The 20,112-nt window shown below is 37.5% G+C and overlaps 1 protein-coding gene across 1 annotated transcript in view; it reads left to right on the top strand.

Annotated features, from left to right (window-relative positions):
- Positions 1-20,112, top strand: part of BCKDHB (branched chain keto acid dehydrogenase E1 subunit beta) — a 234,311-nt gene that overhangs the window by 48,392 nt on the left and 165,807 nt on the right. The window contains exons 4-6 of the mRNA XM_030798123.1: positions 6,498-6,631; positions 7,700-7,855; positions 10,109-10,217. Coding sequence (XP_030653983.1) covers positions 6,498-6,631; positions 7,700-7,855; positions 10,109-10,217 — 399 coding nt within the window. The remainder of the gene's footprint in view (positions 1-6,497; positions 6,632-7,699; positions 7,856-10,108; positions 10,218-20,112) is intronic.

Genomic DNA, 20,112 nt, shown 5'->3' with positions numbered 1-20,112 from the left:
TTCCTTCTTGCAACTTCTTTGAGCCTCCGAAACTTACTGCGTCATTATAGACCCCAACTGCCTTTAAAAGATAGGAATTTCAACATCCTACAATTTAGTCATCATTTGGATGAATGACTTAAATTATTATATATTTTAGGAATATTCATTTTTTATACTACCTGAGCTAAACTGTCTGTGTGAAATTATTATCTTATGACATATACACTATTTAATATATTGAATTTGAGAAAGTTGGTTCCATGTATCAAATAGCTGAGTAGAAAGTAGAAAAAGACTTAATCCAGTTGCTGAGAATGGGGCAGAAAAAAAAATGTGATTTCTAAATCCAAAGAAACTAGCTCCCGTTATCTAATTTATCCTTTCAAACTAAAAATATGTTAAATACTGTCAGTGTGCCGGGTAAGTAAGTGCTAAGCACTGACACTCCCCCTCCTTGTCCTTGTGGACCTCAGGCTGATCCTCTTTGTTCCCAGCCTGCCTCACTGTCACTCTCTCCAGCATTCCTGTCAGTGTCCACATGGATGGTCTTTTCAATATTCTGGCTTCTCAGCTTCTTATCCTTTTCTTTCTCTGGTGATCTTATCCTCCATCCTACATCAGCTTTTCATTCTTACAGCCATACTCTTGTCATTAGCAATAGCAGTGGTCTCTCCATAATCTCAGTTTGAAGCATCCTCAACTCTGATGAGCACTTTGAATCTCTCTCTAGCTCACTGCTTCTAGTACCTCCATTCCAATAATCTTTTGACCTTATTGAGTCTTAAAAGCCATGGATTTTACCACCTTGTTGCTGTCTTTCATTTCCCTGATTACCTTTCTTTCCTTTACATCCAGTTTGAATTTCATGTCAATATTTGCTTGGCAAAATCTAATTCTAGTTAAATCCATCTCTCTGTGTGAATCCTGAGCTGAATGTCACTGGAGCAAAACATGCCATCATGCAACTGATCTTTAAGTTCAAGGCTGGGAAGTTCCAGGGCACTCATGTTACCTGCCATCATGCTGCATGTTCCGTGTCCATTCGGTCTTCCATTCTCCCAGATGACTATTTCATACTTTTTTCCCCCCTCCTCAAAACAGCTTCCCCCATCCTTATTCTTAGGTAATAATTTAGTTTTGCATTTTACTGAAAGGATAGATGCCACTAATAAGAACTTGGATAAGCTCTTATCACTGCATATATCCATGTACCACCATCAATGCCCATATGCCTTCTTTCCTCCTGCACTCTGAAAGAATGTAAGGGTTCCTATGAACCCCTCCACAATAGATCCCTTCTTCTCTTGTCACCTTTTCAAAGACACAGTTCCAGTTATTATTTCTTCTGTCCATTTTATTAATTTTCTCCAAATAATCTTCTCTACTGATCATTCCCATCAGCCTGCAAATACGCTGTTATTTTTTCCATCTTGAAAACCTCTCTTGCCGGGTGCAGTGGCTCACGCCTGTAATCCCAGCACTTTGGGAGGCTGAGGCGGGTGGATCACCTGAGGTCAGGAGTTCCAGACAAGCCTGGCCAACATGGTGAAACCCCATCTCTACTAAAATACAAAAATTAGCCGGGCGTGGTCGTGGGCGCCTGTAATCCCAGCTACTCGGGAGGCTGAGGCAGGAGAATCACTTGAACCCAGGAGGTAGAGGGTGCAGTGAGTGGAGATTGTGTCACTGCATTCCAGCCGGGTGACAGAGCGAGACTCCGTCTCAAAACCAAAAAAAACCAAAACTCTCTTGACCCCATATTCACCTCTAGTGACTGTTCCCTTTCTCTTCTCTTCTCTCTCTCTCTTTTTTTCTTTTTTTAAGACAGAATTCACTCTGTTGCCCAGGGTGGAGTGCAGTGGTGCCATCTCAGCTCACTGCAGCCTTGACCTCCTGGGTTCAAGTGATCCTCCCGCCTTAGCCTCCTGAGTAGCTGGGACTACAGGCACGTGCCACCACACCCGGCTGATTTTTTTATTGTATTTTTTGTAGAGATGGGGTTTTGCCATAGGGTCTCGAACTCCTGGGCTCAAGTGATTCTCCAAAAGTGGTGGGATTACAGGTGTGAGCCATAGCGCCTGGCTTCTTCTCTCCTTTATAGCAGTGTTTCTCTGCTTCTATTCTCTATTCTCACTTGAAGTCACTGCAATTAAGCTTTTTTTTTTTCTCTTCTGTCTCTCTTACTTTGCAGAAACGGTCATGTTAAGGTCACCAATGATAAAATCCTCAGCCCTCATCTCACTTTTTAATAGCAGTATAGACACAAGTTAATCACTCTTTTCTTGGAAACGCTTCCTTTTGGAACAGCACATTCTCCTCCTGGTTTTCCTCCAAACTCTGGCTTGTTTTCCTTCTCAACTTGGCTGATTATGTCTCACCTGCTTGTCTTGTTAACATTGGAGTATCCAGGCTACAATCTTAGATCTCTTCTTTCCTCTCCATTTAAATTTGCTAGGTAATCTTATCCCATCCCTTGTTATTAAATGCTGTCTTTATGCTGAAGACTTCCAGCTTATATCCAACAGTCTAATTGATAGCTCTACCTGAATATCTGAGGGTAACTCAAAGTAAACATCTCCAAACCTGAGCTGCTGATCTCTCACCGAACATGCTTCTTCACAGTTTTCCCTTTCTCAGTTACTGGGAACTCTGTCCTTCAGGTTACCCAGGCCGAAAGACTTTGAATCATCCTTAGTATTGCTGTGACTCATACTGCACATCCATTTCATCAGCAGATCCTTTTAGCTCTATCTTTAGAATATATCCAGAGTCTCACACCATTTCTCCACCTTCTCTGCTATTATGCGTTGTTATCTCTTACTGGGATTATTGCAGTATCAGATAATCAATCTTGCTGTGTCCACCCTTGCTATTGACAGGCTATTCGCCAAATACGAGTCAGAGGGATCCTGTTGAAATGCAGCTCAGAGAATGGCATGACCTTACTCAAGAACTTCCTGTTTTCCTCACTCACCTGCTCTCTGACTCGCTCTCACAGTCAAAGAGGGTTTACAATGTCCTCCAGGGCCCTGCCTGATCTCTGTCGTCTCCCCATTCCATCCTATAACTCCTTGACTTTATCTCCTACTACTCTTTCTTTTACTCTAGACCAGGCAATCTGGACTCCTTGCCCTTCCTCTGATGTATTAAACATTTTCTTACCCCATGGTTCTTGTACTTGATGGTCACTCTGCCCAGAATGTTTATTCTCTCAGATACATGCATGGTACACATCCTCATTTATTTAAACCCTTTGCTTAACTGTCACCTCTCAGTGGGGTCTTCCCAATGTCCTTCAAAATCATAGTAGTTTCCCTCCCTCCGTCACCTACTCCCCTGGTTCATCATCTAACAAACTAAATATTTCCTTCATTTATTTTGTTTTTATTGCATTTCTTGTGACTAGAATGTAAGCTTCATGAGGATGTGAATGTTTTCGTTTTGTTTGCTGCTGTTAGGAAAGTGTCTGTATAATATTAAGTACTTTAAAAACATTTGTTGAATAAATGTATGAATTATTATAGTCTTTTAAGTGTTATAATTTTTCTATTACACATAAGAAATGGAGCCTTAGAGTGTTTAGTAATCCGTGGAGATAACACTTAAACCCAGGTCTGTCTTGGCTTATAGCACAGTCACTTCGTGTATTTTTTCATCTATCAGGACACTTACAGGGTAGTACAGGAACTTTACATTGGATGAATTGCATTATAAGATAGAGGAAGTCATCAATATTGTGTGTCTTATTTGTGCTCTTCTCCTCAATCAGTATCTGGGAGAAAATAGAAACCGATTTTTGACAGTTCATGTTGAAGCACTTTTTGCTACATCGCAGAAACTTGTCAGAGGGACTTGTTAAACTATTTCCTCAAACCAAACATGTTTGGGGTAAGAGAGTTCTGAGAAACTCGTTTTTTTCTGCTTTCTATTGGCAACAAGGCTGTATTTCTTACCGAGATGAAAAATATCTAAATCCCATGAACTAGCAAGGAATCAATAAGAATGCTGCTAGTTTGGTTAAGGTGGTTCAGGTATTCCAGGGCTGTGAATTCCATGGGAGACAGCGGGAATTTACGTTCATTTTCTACCACTGAGTTGTTGGTTCAGTGGAATCATAGATTTTCAAAGATTATCAAGCTACTCACAGTCAAATAGTGAATTGATGAGGAATAGAGGTCACAGTTTCAGAAGATAGTCACAGATCACGATGAGTATGAATCATGCTTTCAGTTTTTGCAGCTGCTTATAGCCTGGCAAACTACAGGATGTGTCTGGTCGGCATTTCCCAACACCTGCCCCATGTTTCGTTCGTATTCAAAGGAAATGATTGAGCTAAAAGTGAATTCTGTATATGAAAAAGAACTGGTATCCTTGGATTATGGAAGTGAAATATGAATACCAGGTTTCTCCCAAAACATTTGGTTACATGGCCAGACTGTGGCTATTGTCTTTGTCCACCCAGAATCCTGAAATTATAATTTCTAATGAAATTCTGGCTCAGAGGTGGTGAAACGTCAAGTGAGAATTGAATTATACGCTAATAAAATTTTACCTAGTGGTTTGAATGGATTGTCTAAAGGGTTTATCAAACTTCTGTAATTTGAAGAGTCTCAAACTCCAAAATCTGCCTCCTTGTTGGTGGGCGCAGCTCTTTTAACTGGCAGAGATTATTTGCTGCTGGGCTTTTGGAGGTCCTGCAGGCACAGGTGTTGGCAAGGATTTGATCAGTTTATGCACAGATTTTGGGGCTCCTGCATGCTGTGCCCTTCTTTTAGGGATTTAGTCTTTCAATTTTCAACCACTGGTAGCCCCAGACTATTTTCTGACACCTCAGATCAACCAGACTGAGTCTATTTGTTTGAAGTTTAGCTGTCCCAACTCATAGACTGGGGAGTCCTTTTGCAGGACAAGCCTTATGAACGTCATGGTCATCCACTGGGCTTAATTTCTTTCAAGAGTCAAGACTCCAGTTTATGCCTACTTTTGGCCCTTCAATGCCTTTTAATAGTTGTTTATTTTATTTTGCCCGGAGTTTATAATCATTAAATGTGGAAAGGACAGTCTGAAAAAGGCAACTCCGACATTACATTCAGAACCTCAGTAAGATATTTTGTATAGATTTTTCATTATTATTCAATTTAAAATACCACTTTCTAATTTTCATTATAGTTTCTTCTTTGAGCTGTGAGTTATTTAGCTATATATTAAAAAAAATTTCTAGCCAGGCCCGGTAGCTCACGCCTGTAATCCCAGCACTGTGGGAGGCCGAGGCAGGTGGATCACCTGAGGTCAGGAGTTCGAGACCAGCCTGGCCAACATGGTGAAACCCCGTCTCTCCTAAAAATACAAAAATTAGCTGGGTGTAGTGGTGGGCGCCTATAATCCCAGCTACTTGGGTGGCTGAGGCAGGAGAGTGGCTTGAACTCAGGAGTCAGAGGTTGCAGTGAGCTGAGATTGCGCCGTTGCACTCTAGCCTGAGTGACAAGAGCAAAACTCCATCTCAAAAAAAAAAAAAAAATTCTAACGTAAGAATTTTTGAATGATCTTTTTATTGATTTCTAACTTAATTACACTATGGTCAGAGAATATATGTAATTTTAATCTTTTAAAATTTGTTGAGATTGGATTTGTAGTCCAGTATATGGTCAATTGATGTCAGTGTTTTCTGTTTACTTGAAAAGGATTTGTATTCTTTGCTCTTGGGTGCAGTGTCCTTTGTATGTCAGTTAGGCCATGTTTGTTGAACATGTTTAAATCATCTCTATTTTTTACACTCCCTCCTTTTTTTTGGTATGCCTTTTTTGTCAGTTATTAATACTAGTACATTAAAAAATCATCTCCCACTATGTGGTGAATTTGTCCATTTGTCCTTTTAGTTGTGTTGCTTTTTTCCATTTATTTGGAGCCCATTGTTAGATAAGTATAGATTTAGAATTATTTATTTCTTGTGAATTGAACCCTTTAACACTATGCATTTTCCCTCTTTATCTCTGGTATGTTTTTTTTCTGAAAGTCTACTTTGCCTGCTATTAATATAGTGACATCAACTTTCTTTTGGTTAGGTTTTTTATTGTCTATTTTATCCTTTTTTTTTTTTTTAACAAACTTTCTCTGTCTTTAGAGTTTGTGTTTCCTTTCAAATAGTTGGGTTTTCCTTTCTTTTATACTAGTGTGACAGTTTTTATTTTCATTGAAACATTAGATACTTACAATTAATACAATTATTAATTGGATTTAAATAATTCATGTATTTTTTTTTTTAATAGAGACAGGGTTTCACTATGTTGGCCAGGTTGGTGTTGAACTCCTGGTCTCAAGTAATCCTCTTGCCTTGGCCCCGCAAAGTGCTAGGATTACAGGTGTGAGCCACTGTGGCTAGCCATACTCTTTATTTTCTGTTTCCTCTACCTGTTCTATACTTCTCCATCCCATTATTAGTTTACTGAATTTTTAAATGTATTATGCATGACATTACTCTCATTTGCCACATTACCTTTTTTCTTTTCCATTTTAAGGAAAAGATAGAGTTTTTAATACCCCATTGTGTGAACAAGGAATCGTTGGATTTGGAATTGGAATTGCGGTCACTGGAGCTACTGCCATTGCAGAAATTCAGTTTGCAGATTATATTTTTCCTGCATTTGATCAGGTAAGTGAATGAATATTTCTAAGGTTGTTCAGTCATTGAAATATTAAAGTATTGCCGCTACCCTTCCACCCACCCTTACCTGCATTCTAAACATTTTATTATCCTTTTACTAATGTATTACAATTAGAATTTTGTTATGAGCATATATTTAAAGATCTAATAGAATAGTTTAAGCAAAGAGATTGGGGTTGGTGAAGTGGCTCACATCTGCAATCCCAGCACTTTGGGATCACTTGAGGCCAAGAGTTCAACACCATCCTGGGCAACATAATGATAATGAGAACCCGTATCTACAAAAACTACAAAAATTAGCCCAGTGTGGTGGCACATACCTGTCATCCCAGTTACTCTGGAGGCTGAGGCGGGAGGATAACTTAAACCAGGAGTCCGAGGCTACATTGAACTGTGATCGTGGCACTGCACTCCCTGGGTGACAGAACGAGACCCTTTCTCAAAAAGAAAGAAAGAGAGAAAGAAAGAGAGAGAGAGGGGAGAGGGAAGAAGGGAGCGGGGAGAGAGGAGAGAAGAGAGGAATGGAAAGACAAGACCCTGTCTCAAAAAGGAAGGAAGGAAGGAAGGAGGGAGGGAGGGAGGGAAGGAAGAAAAGGAAGGAAGGAAAGGAGGGAGGGAGGGAGGGAGGGACGAGATCCTGTTTCAAGAAAGAAAGGAAAGGAGGGAGGGAAAAGCTCATTGTGCTATGGGAAAGGAAGGCAGGAAGGAAAGGAGGGAGGGAGGAAGGAAGGAAGGGAAAGACTCATCGTGCCATGGGAAAGGAAGCAGGAAAGGAAGGAAGGAAGGAGGGAGGGAAGGAGAGAAGGAAGGGAGGGAGGGAGGGAGGGAGGGACGAGACCCTGTCTTAAGAAAGAAAGGAAGGGAGGGAAAGACTGTGCTATGGGAAAGAAAGGCAGGCAGGAAGGAAAGAAGAGGGGGAGGGAGGTAGGGAGGGAGGGAAAGACTCATTGTGCCATGGGAAGGGAAGGAAAGAAGGGAGGGAGGGAGGGAGGAAGAAAGGAAGGAGATTGGAAGGGAAGGACTCATTGTGCCATGCCCTGTCTTTCTGCCCCTCAGATTGTTAATGAAGCTGCCAAGTATCGCTATCGCTCTGGGGATCTTTTTAACTGTGGAAGCCTCACTATCCGGTCCCCTTGGGGCTGTGTTGGCCATGGGGCTCTCTATCATTCTCAGAGTCCTGAAGCATTTTTTGCCCATTGCCCAGGAATCAAGGTATGTTCATTTATGTACTTTATTTGATTTCTATTTGATGTGTCCATTTTGGTTCATTCTATTAATATCTATGCTTATCTAGAGGAAAGAAAACAAACAGGATTCTTGGAATTTATGTGAACTTAACTGTATTTAAGAAAGAGAGGTTAGCAGTTCTTTTAAATATGCTATCCAATGCCCAGTTTTACAGAAAGTTCTTTTTGAAGGAGGACTGGTTTTATAAACTCTGGCATTGATTAATTTTATAGACTTCAAAGAGTAGGACCAAGAACATAGTTGGTTTACCTCCTCTCTCTTTCAAAGCTTTATATTTCTTTCTAACTTAAGTCTTTCTCACTTAACTGATGATGGGGTGATTTTAATAAATCTTCTGTTTAGTCTGTATTTACCTCAAAGTTACAGGGATAAGACTTTTGCTTTTAATCTATTTCTTACTTGTTAAAAAGACTGAGAGAAGACTGTTACCTAGATTTTTTTTTTTCTGTTTAAAGTTAGTTAATACTTGCTCAACCAATTAATTTTGAAGCATCTCCTTTTTATAGCCTATCTTTCACAAAAGCTTAGGTCTTTTGATGGTAAAAATATTTTGAGTATTTTATGTCTTAATTTTTTGTATTATCTTTTCTGTTTCTGTTTACTGAATAAGCTTTTCAGGGGATCATTGTAGAAACCCATAGATGTGTGAATCCAGAGATGTATATTTGTTTTTTGACCACATGAATTGATTGTGAGCATGTGTCTATGTTTTATTCTTTTTTTCTTATTTGTTTTTTGTACCAGATCAAAGTTATAAGCTTATCTTAGTTGAGTAGATGTTGCCTGATTTTTGAATGTGAGCTAGAAGTTGTAGACTGGGAAAGAAGCCATGTGCGAGGCAAGTTATTTTTGTGCTTGAGCTAAACATTAATTCACACTTAATATTTATAACATTATATTGTTTTTAAGAACAGATCTTTTCTGTCTGTCCCCTACCTTCTCTTTTCCTCCTTCATTTTCTTTCTTCCTCTTCCTTTTTCCTTTTTTTTCAGCTGAAATGAAAATATACTTAAAGTACAAAAGGCTAATATGAAGAAAGCAGATGAAGGGAAATTAAAAAGTAGGAACATTAAGATAAAGACATTGTGTGATATGGTTATTAATGTGTTCAGAGGCCCAGAACAGAAAATAAAATTTTTTATATAGAAAATAAAATAGTGACATTTTTGCTGCTTTTATTTTTAAAATAAAACCCTTCAATAAAAATGGCATAAAAATGGCTTTGAAAGCCAAATATAGTTTGCCTCAGGGAATCTTGAGTCTTTGTGATAAGTTCGGGTTTATTTTAATAACTCTTCCTATATAATATTTGTCTTTAAACAAGTATTTTATAGTCATTTAATATTAGACAAAGTTTGTGATTTAAGGCAACATGTGATAGAAGTTAAGAGCTTGAGCTTTGGTTTCGGTGGGAATTGGGTGAGACTCTTCGATCAAGCAAGTCGTGTGACCTTAGTCAAGCCACTTGTTCTCTCCAAACCTCAGCGTCTATTTCTAAAATGAGGAAAACCATAATAGCTACCTAGTGGGGTTGCTATGAACAGATGAATTAATTCACAGAGTGCTTGGCCAAGTTTACACATGTACTTCCTACTGTCATTATCATCTTCCTCATCATCACCCTCATTCTCGAGAAGGTCCTGGAGCCCTTTCCTGTGAGTGGAAGTGTGGACTATCAACACTTTTCTTTTTGCTTTGGTATAACTGGACACTATGGTGTCTGGATCATAAAACTCAGTGGACTAATTTTTCCACTTATGAAATGAAGACCATATTTTTTTTCATGGGAAAGGAGATTTTGACATGTTAAAACTGGAGAAGAGAGTTGCATGTACTTTGAAAGTAGAAACAGATTATTAGTAGAAGAGATTTCTTCATAGATAAACACAGGTAGATATTAACAATATTACAGTTTTTTGCTTTGATGAATGATCTTTGCATGTTCTTTTTTTTTTATATAAGCAAGTTTAGCTTCTTAAGAGTAGTATCTTAGTTAACAGAACATGGTAGGCATCTGATAAATATCTGTTGAATAAGAGGCATTTTTATTTTTATATAATATGTAAACTTAATAAGTGATAATTAGGCTTAAAATAAATAGCCAATATCTATTTTTAATTAGTAACAATTGGTTATTTAAATATCAGCCCTTCTTAGAAGCGAGTTTACTGGGATATATTTTTACTAAAATTGTCTTAAAAAAATCTGTTTTTGCAGGTGGTTATACCCAGAAGCCCTTTCCAGGCCAAAGGACTTCTTTTGTCATGCATAGAGGATAAAAATCCTTGTATATTTTTTGAACCTAAAATACTTTACAGGGCAGCAGGTAAAGGTTTTCTTTATTTTATATTTGTGAATATCTTTATATACTTTGTTTTTTTATAGCTCTAAAAGTTCTATCTTTTTTTTCCGTATGGTTGATTTATATTTTTCTTGTAGAAAGAATCTTGATTTCTTTTTTGGTATTTAGTTTGTCCTCAGGTGTAAATTTTATGTTTGGGAAAAATTCATCTAGCCATTTTATATTTTGACTATGGAAACAAAGAGGAAATGTGAAGTGGTAGCAACAATAAAGGGACTATGTTTAACCACATAGTAGGTGCTTAGTAAATATGGATTGAACAGAAAAGTAAATGAGCTCATTTTACTAAATAGTATATGTTTCCTTTTAACTAAAGTGACCATAAAGGTCTTCCTTCATTTAAATCAGGATATCTTTGATTGTGAAGGAAGTGCTGTTAACCATTATGCTGTGCTCTCAGGTCTATGCTGGGATGACTGTGTAAAGCAAACGGAGATGTTTGGTCATCCTCTTTTTAGCTCAAAATCCTGATTTTATAAACATACATCTGTGACTGCTAATTTCTTCAGTGTAATGGAAATTTTAAATAGCAAACTATTTTTTCTGTCTAAAGCATTTTAATCACTCCTGGAAGCTTCTTCCTCACTCTTCACAATGGATCCATTCTCCCTACACCAAAATCAGCCACTTTCTGTTTGCCATCAGATTAGGTGTACATGTGTTTGGGCTTCATATAAATCCATGCACACTGCATATGTTCTTTTGTGTTTGCTTTCTTTTACTCAACCTAATGCTTTTGAGATTCATTCATGTTGTTGCTTGTATCAGTAGTTTATTCACTTTTCTTTGCTGAGTAGTAGTCCATTGTATGAATATCTATTGTTCATTTCTATTACAATAATATTACAATTTTGTACAATGTTAGAACATTTCTACTTAGTAAGGAACATGGTCATTATATTGGATGAATATTCAGTGTTCATTTCTATTGCAATAATGTCTTACAACTATACAATATTAGAACATTACTACTAAATAATGAACATTGTCATTACATCATATGAATATTTATTGTTCATTGATAGTATTATTACTAAGTAATAATAATTTTTCTTGTTATTCTTATTTTTCTAAGTATTCTAGTTACTAAGGAAAGTAGCTTGCCCCTCTTCATCAAGCTAATTTTTTGTGAATAGCATTAGCATATTACAACTATGTTTCTGGAGCCAGCCTGCCAATAAATGCTTCTTAGCTGTGGGGAAAAGAACACCCAAAAATCTGAGGCATGTACAACATTGTTTAATAAGTAGCATTTCATTGTATGAATAGATCACAATTAATTTATGGCCCATGCAACTGGGCTTCTGTTTCAATGTATCCATTCCTCCGCGATGAGTTTTTCAAAGTGGACGTGTCATTTTACACTTTCATTGGAGATTTTTCAGAGTTCCTATTGCTCTTAAGTTTAAAAACAGATTTTAAATTGACTCTAGATTTATATGGACTCTATTATGGTCTGTATCCCATTATGTAATAAAAATGAATGTAAGAATTTAAAATTTTGAAGTGAATAGGAAAATATCAATGATATATTGTGAATAGCTTTTTGATGAAAAGGATTTCTAATACTTTGGATATCCTGTGGCTATTATGGTTGTAATGCCAGCCAGCTGTTTTAGCCAATCAGTAAAGAAATTTTGCAGTATTTAATAAATGGCGACTGAGTAAAAAACATTTGAAAAAGTAATATTAACTTCGCTGCAAATTTTGAAACCAGAATTGGTCAGGCAAATAAATTTACAGGATTCTAGCTAAGAGAATGCGTTTGAAAAATTTGTCCTAGGCTTGGCCCTGGCAGAGATTATAAAACACCCTGATGAGGTTCAGCGTTCAAAAGGTTTCCAGAAATTTCCCCATGCTTGATCATGTATCATTTCAAGGATTCTAACTCTGAATCTCTTCTTGACTCCCAGTGGCTCAATAGAGGTCACAGTGATATTGGCTCTTTCATAGCTAGAAAGCTTCTCTGCAGAAGAAATTAGGATAGGAAAAAAGGGCTAACCACCAAAGTCTTCATATTAGTCTTCTCTAGGTGGTTGTCTAAGTTGTTCTCTGGGCCAGCTGAATAATCATCACTGCTAGCTTATTAGAAATGAAAATTGTCAGTTTTTATCCAAGACTTGCGGCGTTAGAACCTCTGGGAGCAGAGCCCAGCTCTCTTTGTGTTAGTAGCCCTATAGATTATTCTGATCCATGCTCAAGTTTGCGAAACGTTGCCTGAGGTCAGTTCTGAAACAATAACTGATGTTGCCTATGTCCATTTATCTTATTTTATTCTTAGTTCTTATATAGAGAGGATGCTTTTGACCTATGGTTTTCTTAGACTTGACCTCTGGTTCAATATCACTAAGACCATATTTTGGTTTCTACTTTTCCTTTTTTTTTTTTTTTTTGGATCTTCTGACCCTGATTCTGTAATTTAGCCCACCCCTTTTAGCCCTGTGTCTCAGATGTACTCAGCTGCACTGGTGGTGTAAACTCCAAATGTACAGTTGTTTGGAATGATATAAAAGGAATGATGCATTGTGATTCAGCATTTGATTGAGGAGGCCTCTGGAAGACATTCTGTATTGAAGCAATCAAAGAGACAGTTAAAAGAAGGTGCTTTACATTCATTTCAAAGACCAGAGCAGCCTGATAATTTCTAAGTGGTAGTATACTTGCAGTATCCATAAGTAAAAATTTAATAGATTAATTTTTTTCCCCTACATCCCTTCTTTTTAAATTTCGTATGTACATTTGGGAATAGTTAAAATTGAGTGGATGAAAGCACAAAATTTTACATTTAAAGTTTTTTAAAAGAGTTCATATTGGGACTCATAATGGTTCATGGATGGACTAATAAATATGGATGTAGAATTATAAATACTGGCTGACATTTATATAAAAATAATTGGGAGTTAATTGGGAGCTATGTTTTTACATAATGGTCCATTGGGTTAATTATACAGTATGATCGTCCCCCAGTATACTCAGGGGATTTGTTCCAGCCCCTCTACCCCAATACCAAAATCCAGAGCATACTCATGTCCCATGGCTGGCCTGTGGAACGTGCATGTACAAAAAGTTGGCCCTCCATATATGTGCGTTTCATAGGCCATGAATAGTATATTTTCCACCCACATTTAGTTGAAAAAAATTTGCGTGTAAGTGGACCCCTCCAGTTCAAACTGTGTTGTTCAAAGATCAACTGTAATCTTAACCAAATGGAACATAGTCAAGTATAAGTAAGGATACATAAAGAGGTAAGTGAATGCCAAAGCTGAGCTTTTTCCCTAAAGTTATCTTCCAGGTTCTGGACACATTGATCTTCTGCTTTGATGATTCTATAGGGCACTGAGGATGGGAGATAAAGTACAGAGCTCACTTTAGGTAGAGACTTTGCTAGGAGCCCTTGATTAAAGCCTGTGGAACCACATCTGCAGTGTGAGGTGCAAACTTTGGAATAGTCTAAGGTAATATTTACAAAATCTATGCATTTAAGACCTTGTATTTTATTTATGGAATGGTATCTTAAACACATAAATACATTTATGAATTATATAACTCCATAAAGTTGGATATGTTAGTTATGCTAATATAAGGCCTTAAGTAATATGGAAATTTATTTCTCTCTAATATAAATGTCTAAGTTGGCAGTCCAGGGCTAGTGTGATAGTTCCTCAGTCATCAAGGTACCGGGCCTCTTCTCTCTGGTTGCTGTGCTGTCTTCAACATGTAGTTTTCAGTTCCTCGTCCTAGGTAGCTGCACCAGCTCCCAATATCACTTATGTATTTCAGCTACCAGGAAGGGAGGAGGAGGAAAGGAAAAGGTATTCTCCTTCTCTTTAAAGAGTAACTTGAAGATTGCACGCATTAAATTTCACTTCCTATGGGTCACATCTAATCATATGGCCATGACCACGCCCAACCACAGAAGAGGCTGAGAAAGCTAGACTTTGGCTTAAGTGCCTAACTAAAAATTTTATTATTACACAATGACAGGAAATGGATATTGAGGGACAACTACCAGTCTCTACCACAGTTACTTGCATGGTTTCTGAAAGAAGCTATAAATTTTAAGGAGGGAAGAGATCTGTTTGAAATAATTCGGCTGTTTACCCTTTGACTCATAGTCCACTTCTAGGAATCCCTTTTGGAGATACATTGGCAGAAATTTGAAGAAAATGTTACTGGTCATTGCAGTGCCCTTTAAACAAACAAGAACTGGAAACAACACATTTACCCATCACTAGAGGATTTTAGGTTAGTTGAATAAGCTAAGCTCCATCCATCTGATGGGTTACACTGCATTGTTTAAAGGAAGGAGACAGATCTCTTTATATTGTGGTAACCGTCAGGGTTTGATTGGAGACCAAAACTAGAAGAAGCAAAACTGAAAGATATAAGAAATATATTCTAAGCATCTGACCATTTGCAGCTGTAAAAACTAGTTAAACAGTCTAAAAAAGATTGTTGTTTCTGTGTTTGATGCTATAACCTGAAGTCCACGGAGAAGACTGTGAGGAAGGGAAGATGGAAATAAAGTAGGGGGGAACAAGAACAAAATAGAACTTGTTACAGTGGATTGGAACTTAGGCCCATCTCTCACCACCTCCAAGACTTAGTGTCGGAAAAACGCTGGCTGCTAGGAGACCGGGCAGGCGGCTGTTTGAATAGCCTGTTTATGTGATGTCATGGAGAAGGCCTGGATTAGCAGAAGGAAATGGGTTAGAAATTTTTTTAGGTTATATGAAATATTTGGTGTCTAAATGAATTTAAGGAGGGGAAAGGAGAAGGAGGTGTTAAGAGTTAGTGTAGAGTAAGATTTTCTTTTCTGGTATTAATGGAGGAATAGTAGATTAGATACCGTGATATAAATGGTGTGTGATTGTGTGTGTGCTGATTTTAAATATATACTGAGCTGGCATGAAAATTAGAACTCTGCAGAGTTCAAAAGCAAAGTGGAGCTCAGAATTCTGGGAGGTAAGTGAATGCCAAAGCTGGCTTTTTCCTTACAGTCGTCTTCCAGGTCCTGGACACATTTAACTTTTCTTTGATGATTCCATGGGGGCACTGAGGACAGGAGATAAAGTACAGAGCTCACTTTAGGTAGAGACTTTGCTAGGAGCCCTTGGTTAAAGCCTGTGGGACCCATCCACAGTGTGAGGTGCAAAGGTGGCAGGATGGAAACTTACCTGTCTTTCTCTGTCCCTCTTGGAGAAGAAAAAAAAATCTCTTCTGAGAGTTTTTATCACAAGATGAACCTTATACAGGATTACAATTTGAATATGTGCTAGTAGTGCAGTCTGAAAGCACTTAAGCAGATAATGAAAAGTGATTCTGTGTAGGTGGTGTCCATGAAAACTGTTGGAAGGAAACAAAATCCTCTCTGGAGTCACTTCAACTTAGGTGAGCAACAATCCAAATACTCCCACGGATAAAGCTCCAAGTAAAAGATAGAATCCCTTTGAGCAGAAACAAGAAAAGGCAGCTATAAACCCATGTAGACTTTAGATATTAAAACTATTTTATAAGAAATGCAAAATGTAGGCCGTGCGTGGTAGCCCATGCCTGTGATCCTAGCACTTTGGGAGGCTGAGGTGGGAGGATCGCTTGAGCCCAGGAGTTTGAGACCAGCCTGGGCAATATGGTAAAACCCTGTCTCTACACAAAAAATGCAAAATGTAGCCAGGTGTCATGGCATGTGCCTGTGGTCCTAGCTACTTGGGAAGCTGAGGTGGGAGGATTATCTACGCCTGGGGAGGCTGAGGCTGCAGTGAGCCATGGTGGCACCACTGCACTCCAGCCTGGTTGACAGTGAGACCTTGTCTCAAAAAAAAAAAAAAAAAAAAAGCAAAACATGGGTTTCATATTAAAAAAAGGGAGACACTTGAGAATACAAGAAGGTGACAGGTAAAGTTGAAGAAAAACAACAGAAGGTTTAAAAAGAAAAATATAATAAAAATCTCCAATGGTTTAAGCCCAGAAATTTATAAACAGATGATGGGAGAATTGATAAACTGGAAGATAAAACCAAAGCAATAAACAGAATATAATCTAGAGAGATAAAGAGAAAGGAAAGAGAGGTTGAATGTAGAGGGATACTGAGAAGGTCTAAATACATCTAAGGAAACAAACATGAGTGTATTTCCTAATAATATTCATCAGCAAAATTTTGCTGACAAAAAAGTGATTCCCTGGCGTATTTTTGCCATTTTGCCTCATCAGAACTAAACCAGTGCAGTAGGAAATATTTCAGGGAGGCATCAACTACTGCCTGCTTTTCCCTCCTGTAGTACTATCAAGGTAGAGATGTTATTTTCTCAAGTCTGTAGCAGTAGTCCATATATAATCTCCAAAATAAAGTAGGTAAAGGATACTAGGTAAAAGGTTCCTTAGGAAGCTAAAGGTAGGCATCAACAAGTTAACTTGTCAACTTTAAAAATAATTTACCTGTAGTGTATAATTTTAATCTGTATCCATATCATTTATATTACTAAATCCTGTTTAAGAATGATGCACTTACAGAGGTAAATGCAAGGCTTTTGCTTATGGTTGCAGTGCAGAGCTCTCACTCACTGGTTAACCTAGGCACCTCTGGGTTTCTTCTTTTCCTTGTAGAACGTACTCTTTCCATGCTTGCTGCCCTTATCTTACCCAGTGTGGTTCTGAAGGGGCTGACAGTCATCTCATCTGACCTCCATGATCTCAGGACATGGCCATGTGCCTCAATCTCACCCATTCTGATTTCTTTTCTGATATTTTCTATGTGGAGTCAGAGTTTAACTTTCTATGGGTGGTTTGCCTGGGATGATGGGAGACTGGGGCTCCAAATTACTCTTACTTCTTTAGTCTTCCTTTGATTAGTAAGCTTCTTTCACATCTCTCCATTTAATCTCATTTTAAGTTTAACGTACTTTGAGTTTCAGTCTCCTGTAGATTTTACTAATATAATAGATAATTTTGACGAATACATAATCTTGGCTAGAGAAGAGATGCCTCTTTTAAGATGAAAATATCCTTCATTAATAGCACAATAAACTGCAGCTGCCATGATTTAACATAGATACTTCTTTTGTCTTACTAGGTGAAGTAGGAACCCCCTCTATTTACTCATAATCATATTTCATAAGGCTGCTGAGAGGATTTAAGTGAGATTATCCATGTGTGTACCTGCCTAGTCTTTAAGTGTCATTAGAATACTTATGTGCTAGACACTGGGCTATCTTGTGTAGACATGGGGACTGTGTCATTTAATCCTCACAACCAGCATATCATGTAAATTCTGTCATTATCACCATTTTATAGATGAGGAACCTAAGGATTAGGGAAATGAGACAACTTGCCCAAAGTCACACAACAGGATTGGGCATATTTGGCACAGATAGTGACTTTAGGAAACTTGCTCAAGCTCACAGAAATAATGAGCGACGGATTTAAGTTTTAAACCAACACATTTTGACACCAGAGGCTGCCGTCTTTCTAATACTACCCTATTTTGCATCCCACCTAATTATTATTGAATGGAGGACATAAATGAAATATAACTTCCTCCAGTGTCCTAGTTTCATGTCAGGAAATAGCTGTCTAGTTTTTAAAAGTTTCCCACATAATTAGAATGATCTTATTTTTTATTTTTTCGAGACAGGGTCTCCCTCTGTTGCCCAGGATGGAGTGCAGTGGTGTGATTACAGCTCGTGGCATCCTCAACCTCCTGGGCGCAGGTGATTCTCCCACCTCAGCCTTTGAAGCAGCTGGGACCATGGGCATGTGCCACCATGCCTTGCTAATTTTCGTATTTCTCAATTTTTTTTGAGTTTTTGAGAAACTCAATTTTTGAGTTTCTCCATGTTGCCCAGGCTGATAAAATGATCTACTTTTTAACTGAATGGAAATATATACAGTTGACGCTTTTTATCTGTGGGTTCCAGAGCTGTAAGTTTAACCAACCATAGGTTGAAAATATTTGAAAAACTAATTACACTGAACATATACAGGCCTTTTTTCTTGTCATTATTGTACTAAACATGTACAGGCCTTTTTTCTTGTCATTATTCTCTAAACAATACAGTATAGCAGCCATTTACATAGAATTTACATTGTATTAGGCATTATAAGTAATCTAGATGTGATTTTAAGGATAAGGGAGGTTGTGCATAGGTTCTATGCAAATCCTATGCCATTTAGATCAGGGATCTGAGCATCTGTGGATTTTTGTGTCTTCAGGGAGTCCTGAACCAAACCCCCATGCATACCAAGGGATGACGGCACTATTCATAGTCATGCATTAAGGTAGTACATCCCTGTGTAGTAAATAGTCCAAGGTTTGAATATATATATATTGCATTAATTTCTCCATTGGCATAGGATTAATTTGCTTCTTTGAAAGTTATAAAAACTACATGTCACAGTCTGGTCTGGTTACAGGTAGGGGGTTTGGGAACCTTTGCACCTTGTAATCATTAGTCATTAAGGGACCTAGTCCTGTGTCCCCAGATAGAGGCAAAGGCAGCTGGGAAATGTAGTCTTCCTGCATTTGGGCGAGAAGAGATGAGGTCGTTTGGCCCCTGTGCAGCATTGCGCCAGTCACAGCTCCTGTTGATCTCTCTGACTCCATCATTTCTGGGCCTGTGCTCATAAACTGCTCTCTGTGCAAACCTCTGGGCTGTGGTGACTCTCCCACATATCCAGCCTTTAGAAATGATTTCTTTCAATTCAGCCATTAACTTTATAAATTGTACAGATGAAAATGAGAATGTCATATATTCTTTATGCAGCAATTTTCTTGAATTTTATTTCTCCTTATTTTGAATATGCAATCAATATATATAAAACTTTAGGTTTCCTGAACACAGAAGGAGAGAGTAACCTAATAATATTTTTGATTTCCTGATTATTTATTGTAATTATGACATTTGAGTGCAATGAATCTTTTTAGAAATGGAAGAAGGATGTTTAGAAAAGGTAGGTAAGGCAGAACAATCTAGCTGGTGTAAAAATGTAGAAAAGAGTGATGATTCAAAAAGAGAGTGAGTCAGTGTGACATCATCACATATAGGCATCTTGTGAAGAAGATATTCTTTAATGTCTTTTGGTTTTATTTAATTGAATGACACATGACATCAGTGATATTGAATTAAATATGATTTTCATCTGTGATTCTTCTAGTGGGAAATCAAGACAGACTAAAAGACTAAAATCCTTGTATTGTTTGTCTTGTTTCTAGGATTTCTGGATAATCCAAAAATAGGTAAAAATAGGCCATAATGATATTGAGGAACTTTTTTAGCAGATGTACTAATTGTATATGAATTCATATATTTTGAAGAGACAAACATTATTTAAAGTAGCTTTTTAATGGTAGAAGACTTAAAATATTTTTGACAAGTATCAGTGTACCTAAAGAGAGAAATTAATATCTTGTATTTTACATTAAGCAGATTAATTTGTGCGGGCTAGTGTATTTAATACTAGGTACACTCACAAGAGTAAGTTGGATCCATTAGTGGGAGAAATTGAATTCACTTGTTAGATTTTTAAATTAGTTTCTAAATTCAAATAATACTTATACATAATTTAAAAAGTCAAATGATAGCTTCTAATAAAAAATAGCAGTTCCTTACCTTACCCTTCACCAAATCCAAGCATCTTTCCCCACAGGCAACAACTTTCAACTCTTTTAGTTGAAAGAGTTGAACTCCAGACTTTAAGAAATGCATTTTATTTATAAATCATCCAGTCTCAGGTATTCTGCCCTAGCAAAACAAAGTGGACTAAGACAATTAGGTTTGCTAAATGTCAGCTGGATCCTTAACTACAGTGAAGTAGTTCTGATACCCTCTTGAGTTTATTTAATTTCTATTTTTTAAATTAAAAA

This window comes from Nomascus leucogenys, chromosome 18, assembly GCF_006542625.1.
Source record: "Nomascus leucogenys isolate Asia chromosome 18, Asia_NLE_v1, whole genome shotgun sequence".
Taxonomy (NCBI): Eukaryota; Metazoa; Chordata; class Mammalia; order Primates; family Hylobatidae; genus Nomascus; species Nomascus leucogenys.
Note: the sequence above shows the minus strand (reverse complement) of the source record. Positions and strands in the feature narration are given on the sequence as shown.